The 9,253-nt window shown below is 39.4% G+C and overlaps 2 protein-coding genes across 2 annotated transcripts in view; both read left to right on the forward strand.

Annotated features, from left to right (window-relative positions):
* The first annotated feature begins 4,993 nt into the window (after positions 1-4,993).
* LOC129364874 (uncharacterized) lies at positions 4,994-7,503 on the forward strand. Its single transcript, XM_055037799.1, has 2 exons — positions 4,994-6,035; positions 6,661-7,503. The coding sequence occupies exons 1-2, from the start codon at positions 5,064-5,066 to the stop codon at positions 6,682-6,684; spliced, it is 996 nt and encodes a 331-aa protein (XP_054893774.1). The 5' UTR covers positions 4,994-5,063; the 3' UTR covers positions 6,685-7,503.
* A 1,564-nt stretch (positions 7,504-9,067) lies between these two features.
* Positions 9,068-9,253, forward strand: part of LOC129364876 (nanos homolog 1-like) — a 575-nt gene continuing 389 nt past the window's right edge. Inside the window, exon 1 of the mRNA XM_055037801.1 lies at positions 9,068-9,253. This exon is cut by the window's right edge and continues 389 nt beyond it. Within this exon, the coding sequence (XP_054893776.1) occupies positions 9,088-9,253 (166 nt within the window). The 5' untranslated portion in view covers positions 9,068-9,087.

A 9,253-nucleotide genomic window follows, 5' to 3' on the forward strand; every position in this document is an offset into this window, starting at 1 on the left:
CGCACAATAGCTCCGCCTACAAGATGCGTTTTACTTCACAAACAAAGCGGTTGTCTGTTTCTACAGTCAAAACACTGTCCTAAAAAATAATAAAACATGTTCCATACAGATCCAGAGTTTGCATCTCTAGACATCTAGCTATTTGTCTATTAATATTTTACTTATAAGCTGTTTTATTTTTCTTCAAGAAGAACGCTTTTAACTTCAAAGCAAGTTGCATCCATAGGTCCGCCCCCTGATAATGTGCAGCCTGACTGTGCAGGTGTCTCTTTTTTTGACTGTGCAGGTGTCACTTTTTTTAATGTTCTATATTTTTGAAGTGGATTAGACGAGACACGTCGGCGCCGATGGCCATCTTATGGCTTAAGATGAATCACGGGTCACCTGTGCAGCCACACACGCACACATATACACATATACACATCAATGAGTTTTAGTGACTTACAGTTATTATTATTTTCTTATAATTTTTCTCAAAAAATATGTTATTGCACAAAATCACAAACTGCAAAAATTTAAAATAATAGGCCTATATATAATATAATATAATTATTTACATTTAATATAGCCTGTTGGAGCTATTTATTCTTTATTTCTTTATCTATTTGAATTTTGTTAGTTTATTCTTAAACTTCTATTTTTTGCATTATTTACAGAGTTTATTTGCAGGTTAATAATTGATTTTTATATTTTGTTTTGTTTTCTTATTTTTTCCTATTTTTTATCATTTGTAAGCTAGACAGGAAGTAAGGTGGGTCAGTCCACCTTCTATAAATGTAGGGGCCTGGTAAAGGACCAACAGGCATTTGGGTTTGGGGCCTATGGTTTTTACCAGTGCAAGAGAAAGGGATCAGTGCAAGAGATCAGTGCAGTGCGAGAGAACAGAGAGAGAGAGCAGTGCCAGAGAACAAAGAAAAGTTTGATAATTGTAATTGCTTGCATAAAAGGAAAATAAAAGCAACAAAGAAAATCAACAAGTTTGGACCTTGGGATTCTTTTGCCTGTGTTAAGAATCTGGACCCCAGTGCCTCATAGTGGCTGATGGAACTTTTTATTGGATGTTTGGTTTGACAAACAATCGCCACTACATCAAGTAAAAACCCACCCTGTGGAACAAGTAAAGACCTTCTCATGGATCAAGTAAGGAACCAGCCTGTGGATTAAAAGGAATAATTCCTCCTTAATGGACATGTTGGATTTGTGGATCTCAAGGATTACCATCAAACAAAAGGTTTTGGACCGTCTTTGATGAAATCAAGCGACTTGCTGCGTGAGGCCTGGATTGACACGTCACTCATTCATCAAACTGGTACGTGACAATATTGTTCAAGCCGTAAAGGACAAACGGTGAAACTACTGGAGTTTAAAGACATTATTTCACTGCAAAGACTGATGAGATGAGTTTGATGTGACAAATTGACGCATAATTGGATTCAGACGTGTGCCGACGCCCATCATGGAAATGTTTGTTCACAAGAATCAACCTCTTTAAACAAAGAGACAAGTTTGTGCTTCATCCTGTGGATTCCTTGTTGATTAATGTCCCTTTAAAGGTTTGAAATAATTCAAAGGATTGCTAAAAATGTCTGATGTAAAGAGCAAAGAGGATGACACTCGGATGTCACAAGAGAAAAGAAACATCAAATTCACACAAAAGGGTTTGGAGTTTTATGTGAAAACATGTCAAGAAAAACGAAGTTTAAAGTGCAAACAAGCTTCAAACCTTGTGGAGAAAATCTCCGCATTAATGACGTCACAAGAAAATGTTAAGAAAGTGTCTTCTGACTTTGCCAAGTTTATTAAATGCTATCAAGATGCAACTGATTTACATGAATCATTTTTGAATTTGCCATTGCCAGAAGAAGAAGTGAAAAGGCAAAATGTGTATTTTCAGTCCAAGGTGGTGGCATTCTCTGAATTTATGGACAATGTAAAGGTTTGGTTGCATGAAGCAGGATATCCATATACTGAACAAAACAATAATGTTGGTGATGATCTAGTTGTAGAGGTGGATGAAATAAATCCTGAAGACAGTGTTTCTAATATTTCAAGTGTAAAGCCACGTTCAAAAACATCTTCACAGTTTTCTCGGACTTCATCTACATCTTCTGCTCGCATTAAAGCTGCAGCTGAAAAGGCGGCGCTCATGGAGAGATTCGTCGCGTTGGACAAAAAACATCTGATCGAAGAGCAAGAGGAGAAGCTGAGGAAAGAAAAGGAAAAATTAAATTTGGAAATAGAGTTGGCAGCAACCAATGCAAAACTTAATGTCTTAATGAATTCAGTCGTTGGTTCTAAACGATCTGATGGAATGAACTCTTATTTTGAAAGAGCTAAAGTAAAGGACATGCCGCTGCTAAATCCTCGCGCTGATGAGTTTTTTCCCAAAGAAACAGCAAATTCTTCATCTGACCTTCCTGTCGTCAGACCTAAAGAAAAGCAGAAACAACTTAAAACGGATCAAAAGAGAGTAAAAGTTGATTCTTCAACTCAAACAACGCAAACACAATTTCAATGTTCCTCTGAGACTGAGAACTGTCAGAATGAAATTGTGAACATCATGCAAAGACAAAATGACATCACTGCCTTACTTGTAAAGCAAAATTTATCGTCTGCCCTCCCATCTAGAAACATTCCCGTGTTTGATGGGGATCCCCTGCAGTACAAATCATTTATGAATGCTTTTGAGAACGGAGTGGAAGCTAAAACTGACAACTGGAGCGACTGTTTGCACTTCTTAGAGCAGTTCACTAGGGGGCAGCCTAAAGATCTGGTGCACAGTTGTCAGCACTTACCTCCTGAGCTAGGTTATTCCAGGGCCAAATATCTTCTTGAAGAACATTTTGGAAATGAAAATAAAATAGCTTCTGCATATATGGAGAAGATTATGAGTTGGACAATAAAAGGTGACGATGTGAAAAGTCTTCAATCATTCTCTCTTTTCCTTCAAGGATGTTCAAATCTAACACAACAAATTGTTTACATGAAAGAATTGGATCTACCTTCAAATATGAGAACGATCGTGTTGAAACTTCCATATAAGCTGAGGGAAAAATGGAGAGTTACTGCTTATGAGCTGCAGGAGCAAAATGGCCACCGAGCTTTGTTCACTGATCTGGTTGCTTTTATAGTAAAAGAAGTAAATGTAGCATCAGATCCAGTGTTCGGCGACATCCATGATCCACAAACTAGGATCAACTCTAAAGTCTCAAGTTCCAGCAAGCAAAGGAAAAAAGGAAGCAGTTTTGCCACAAATGTCAACACAATACTAGACGCCAAAACTCAGTCAACTGAAATAAGACCAAGTCTACTGTTCTTCACAGCTGCTTGTTTTGTTTACAAAGAAATCATCTATTGGAAAACTGTATGCAGTTTAAAGCTAAAATGCATCGGGACAAGTTGACCTTCATTAAACAAAGGGGGATTTGTTTTGGTTGTCTGAAAGTTGGTCACACAAGCAAAGACTGCAGGAGTCGTTTGGATTGCAACGTGTGTCACCAAAGGCATCCGGGGGTTCTTCACATAGAGCAAAAGGAGCCAGAAGCCTCTTCAGAACAAACCCAACAGACAAAAGGGTCTCATGTCAACTTCTCAACTGCAACCACTCAGACATGTGGGCATATTGGGGCCGGTCATGATGATGATGCTGTTTTTTCTATTGTTGCAGTGAAAGTTAAAAGTCAAAAGAGCAACAAAATTGTACAAACTTATGCATTTCTGGATCCAGGAAGTTCAGGTACGTTCTGTACAGAAACTCTGGCAAAAAGACTGAACTTAAAGGGTAAAAGGACAAATATTCTGCTGAGAACAATGAATCAAAATAAGATTGTTAATGTACAAGTTTTGTCTGGTTTGGAAATCTCTAATTTGAAAACAAATGACTTCATAGCATTACCAGATGTTTTGACTCAGAGTACCATGCCAGTTTCTACATTGAATATTCCCCAGCAAAAAGACATTGATCAGTGGCCTCATCTTAAGCCTGTTAAGCTTCATCACATCAATGCAAAGGTGGAACTACTGATAGGAACTGATGCTTCAAATGTTTTAGAGCCCTGGGAGGTGATAAACAGTGTGGATGGTGGGCCTTATGCTGTAAAAACTAAAGTTGGTTGGGTCATAAATGGTCCTTTGCGCACTAGAAGCAACAGTAGAAATAAAAATGTCTGCACTGCTGTAACAGCCAACAGGATCTCTGTTGAGCATCTTAAAGAAATGCTGGTCCAGCAGTACAATCATGATTTTAATGAAAGATCATCAGAGGAGAAAACTGAAATGTCCAGAGAGGATTTGCATTTCATGAACATTGTCAATAACTCGACAAAACTTGTTGGAAGTCATTATCATATTGACTTACCTTTCAGGAATGAAAGTCCCAGCTTGCCAAATAATATCTGTGTTGCAGAGCAGCGCCTCCAGAGCCTCAGAAGGAGATTTGAAAAGGATGCTCAGTACAAGGAGGAATACACTGCATGTGTAAACAACATGCTGCAGCAAGGACATGCGGAGGCTGTACCAGCAGATGAGCTTCAGAAAGGTGATGGACAACTGTGGTACATTCCTCATCATGGGGTGCATCATCCCACAAAAGGCAAGTTAAGAGTTGTATTTGATTGTGGATCAACTTTTAAAGGAGCATCACTGAACAGTCAGCTTCTACAAGGACCTGACCTCACAAACTCTCTGGTTGGAGTCCTCATCAGATTTAGAAAAGAGCCTGTTGCACTAATGGCTGACATTGACGCCATGTTTCACCAAGTGTATGTCTCTGAAAAACATGTCAACTTTCTCCGTTTCCTGTGGTGGCATCATGGTGACACTTCAAAACCTGCACAAGAGTTCAGGATGTTGGTTCATTTATTTGGTGCAGTGTCTTCACCCAGCTGTGCAAATTATGCTCTGCAAAGAGCTGCTGATGATAACACACAACAGTTTCCAGCTGAAGTGGTTAACACAATCAAAAAAACTTTTATGTGGATGACTGTTTAAAATCTGTTCCTACAGAAGAAGATGCAGTGTTTCTGGTGAAGAGGCTGACAGACCTCTGCTCTAAAGGAGGATTCATGCTTTCAAAATGGGTCAGCAATAGTCGCAGAGTGCTCATGTCAATCCCAGAGGAAAGGAGAGCAAAAGAAATTAAGAATCTGGATTTGGACACAGATCAGCTTCCAGTTGAGAGAGTATTGGGTTTACAGTGGAGCATTGAAACAGACGAGTTCAAGTTCAGAACCTCTGTGCAGGACCGTCCACACACCAGAAGGGGCATTTTGTCTGTGGTTAGCTCACTGTATGATCCCTTGGGAATCCTGGCTCCCTTCAGTATGCCAGCTAAACTGTTGCTACAAGAACTTTGTCGACAAAATTTGAAGTGGGATGAAGTTATTCCCCATTCTCTCTCTAGGAAGTGGCTTGATTGGCTGGAGGATCTCCAGCTGATATCCAGTTTTAAAGTGGATCGTTGCATCAAACCAAGTTGCATCAGGAAACCAGATAAAGCACAACTTCATCATTTCTCTGACGCAAGTCAAGATGGCTATGGAACAGTGTCATATTTAAAACTGGAAAAGAATAACATCTCACATGTTGCTTTCATTTTAGGAAAAACAAGAGTTGCCCCCATGAAGCAAACGACAATCCCGAGGTTGGAATTGACAGCTGCTGTTCTTGCAGTTCAAGTAAATAAACTGCTGCAGAAAGAGCTGCAAATACAGTTGGAAAAACCTGTTTTCTGGACTGATAGTACAACAGTACTAAAATATATTTCCAGTGAAACTAGAAGATTTCACACCTTTGTTGCAAACCGAATCTCTGTTATCCGAGAAGCAACAGATGTGAATCAGTGGAGATATGTTTCCTCCAAAGAGAATCCTGCAGATGATGCATCTAGAGGCATGAGAGCTAAGGAGTTCCTCAAATGCAGGACATGGATAAATGGACCTGAATTTCTCCACAGATCAGAGGAGGAATGGCCCAAACTGGATGTGGATCACCACGCAATTCCTGCAGATGACCCAGAGGTCAAGAAGGACCTAACAGTAAGTGTTGTTGTGAAGGAATCAGAAAATGCTACGAACTATCTGATTCATTTTTCATCATGGACAAAGCTTAAAACCTCTGTTGCCTGGTTTTTAAAGCTGAAAACATCCTCATGTTGCTGCAACAGAAAAGAAAAGAGTTTGCTGCTGCAGACCTAAATAAAATTGAACCAGAAAATCAAAAGAAAGAACTGGAAAAGCAGATGCAAAGATTCAAGACCACTCTAAAGAAAGAAAATCTAACTCCTGAAGACTTGGCCAAGGCAGAACTATCTATCATTCAGTTTGCACAACAACAGAAATTTGCTACTGAAATGACTTTCATCACCAGTGGCCTTAAAGGAGTCTCTAGGAGAAGTTCTCTATGCAAACTTGACCCAGTATTGGATGCTGGAGTTCTTAGAGTGGGTGGCAGATTGAATAAAACAGCCATGCCTGTCGAAGCAAAGCATCCTGTAATTTTGACAAAGGATATGCATGTATCTACCCTGATTTTACGCAATATTCATCAACAGTTAGGACATGCAGGGAGAGCTCATATGCTGTCCAGATTGAGACAAAAATACTGGATAATAAATGGTAATTCAGCTGCCAGAAAAATCATCTCTCATTGTGTTGTTTGCAGGCGGAACAGAGGAAAGTTTGTTGAACAAAAAATGGCAGATCTGCCAGGAGAAAGAGTTCTGCCAACCACCGCTCCTTTCACAAACGTAGGAGTGGATTACTTTGGTCCTGTAAGTGTTAAAAGAGGACGAAGTCTCCTGAAAAGGTATGGAGTTCTGTTCACTTGTTTCACCAGCCGTGCAGTACATCTGGAAATTGCCTACACTCTCGATACAGATTCCTGTATAAATGCAGTCCGCAGGTTCATCTGTAGAAGAGGTCCAGTTTCCACAATTAGATCCGACAATGCCACAAATTTTGTTGGTGCAAATCGAGAGCTGAAAGAGAGTTTGGCTGAACTGAATCATGCTAAAATTCAAAATGCTTTTGTGCAGGATGGAATGAAATGGAACTTTAACATCCCTGCAGCCTCTCACCAAGGGGGAGTTTGGGAGCGTCTGATTCGTTCCATTAGAAGTATTTTAGTCTCAGTTCTCAAAGAACAGGTTTTAGATGATGAAGGACTTCAAACAATCTTTTGTGAAGTTGAAGCCATATTAAATGACAGACCCATTACCAAAGTGTCAGATGACTCAAATGATCTTGAGGCACTCACACCCAACCATTTGTTGTTGTTGAAGAACAAACCAGTTTTGCCACCAGGATTGTTCAGTCAAAAGGATCTTTATGTCAGAAAAAGGTGGAAACAAGTGCAATACATGGCAGAGTTGTTCTGGAAAAGATGGCTTTCTGAGTACTTACCTCTGATGCAGGAAAGACAAAAATGGACAAGGACTAAAAGATGTCTTACTCCTGGAGATGTTGTTTTAATTGCAGACTCTACAGCTCCAAGAGGATCCTGGATGATGGCCGTCTTAAATGTAAACCAGGATGCAAAAGGCTTGGTGCGTTCTGTGCAACTACAAACGAAGACCAGTGTTTTGGAAAGACCTGTGACCAAACTTCTGTTGCTACTGGAAGCATCACACTGAGAAAGTATGGACATGTTTAATGGAATAGCTCCTTTTCCTTGTTAAAGTAATTCCGACAGTATTCGCAATTAGGGGCCGGAGTGTTGGAGCTATTTATTCTTTATTTTTTATCTATTTGAATTTTGTTAGTTTATTCTTAAACTTCTATTTTTTGCATTATTTACAGAGTTTATTTGCAGGTTAATAATTGATTTTTATATTTTGTTTTGTTTTCTTATTTTTTCCTATTTTTTATCATTTGTAAGCTAGACAGGAAGTAAGGTGGGTCAGTCCACCTTCTATAAATGTAGGGGCCTGGTAAAGGACCAACAGGCATTTGGGTTTGGGGCCTATGGTTTTTACCAGTGCAAGAGAAAGGGATCAGTGCAAGAGATCAGTGCAGTGCGAGAGAACAGAGAGAGAGAGCAGTGCCAGAGAACAAAGAAAAGTTTGATAATTGTAATTGCTTGCATAAAAGGAAAATAAAAGCAACAAAGAAAATCAACAAGTTTGGACCTTGGGATTCTTTTGCCTGTGTTAAGAATCTGGACCCCAGTGCCTCATAGTGGCTGATGGAACTTTTTATTGGATGTTTGGTTTGACAAACAATCGCCACTACATAGCCTATTTCAGACTGCAACAATGTTTACGTCCTGTGAAGGGTCGCAGGTGTTTAATTATGCAGTTTACAGGGTCATCTTTTCAACTTAAACTCTTCTTTTGAAGAGGAGCGACATTTATTCTCTTCTTCTAATACTTATTAGAAAAAGTATTATGTTCATAATAATATGAACAATACAACCTGGAAATCTAATATTTGTATAATAGATAACAGCGTTGAGCATTAATCTGTTCGGCATTTCCTCTAAAAACAGGTCTCATAAAGCAAATTTGACATTGTAAGCATATCTTAATGAAAACAACTTGAGGGGTAAAAATATGTAAATAAACACATCATTTCTGAATGTTAAATAAATGTTCTCCTCATTTCTGTTCGTGCAAGCATTTAAAACATAATCTTCCAGGCTTTCAACATTCAAAGGCCGATTTGAAGAGCAGCGATCCTCTCTATAGGGATTGATGACCATTTGACTCACCACCTCCAAAACAAAACAGTCTGCAAAGTTTGAAAAGACCATTTGATGTGATGTTTGCATAGATTATTTTTGATTGAGAGCCTCATAATATTTTTCATAATAATCTAATCGGACTTGTCAATAATCACAGAACAGGTATGAAAAGTCATCAAGCTTTATTCATACGATCGAGTTTAATTAGAGAGGTGACTTATTGAACAAAGTCTGTCATCCACAGTGACGCGTGAAAACAATTTAAAAATGTCGCTCCTCTTCAAAAGAAGAGTTTAAGTTGAAAAGGTGACCACGTCAAACTGCATAGTTAAACACCTGCAACCCATCACAGGTCGTAAACATTGTTGCAGTCTGAAGCTATGTCCACGCGTCTATAAGTACGCCACAATGCGATCGGAGTCAAACTCAGACGATCCCCGTTTTGCAAAAATGACCACAACGCAAACAAGAGTGGACTTCCAGAGCTTCGACATGTGGCACGACTACATGAACCTGAACACGCTCCTGGTGGGCGACCGGCGTCCGCTGGAGCTCGGAGACACACAGGAGCCCA

The sequence above is a fragment of the Poeciliopsis prolifica genome, unplaced genomic scaffold (genome assembly GCF_027474105.1).
Source record: "Poeciliopsis prolifica strain line A6 unplaced genomic scaffold, Auburn_PproV2 SCAFFOLD012, whole genome shotgun sequence".
Classification (NCBI taxonomy): domain Eukaryota; kingdom Metazoa; phylum Chordata; class Actinopteri; order Cyprinodontiformes; family Poeciliidae; genus Poeciliopsis; species Poeciliopsis prolifica.

Excerpts from the sequence above, each read along its gene's own strand:
- LOC129364874 (XM_055037799.1), top strand. The coding sequence starts at position 5,064 with ATGCTTTCAAAATGGGTCAGCAATAGTCGCAGAGTGCTCATGTCAATC. Across the intron at positions 6,036-6,660 it reads AGGTCAAGAAGGACCTAACA|GCGGAACAGAGGAAAGTTTG; the intron begins GTAAGTGTTGTT and ends TGTTGTTTGCAG.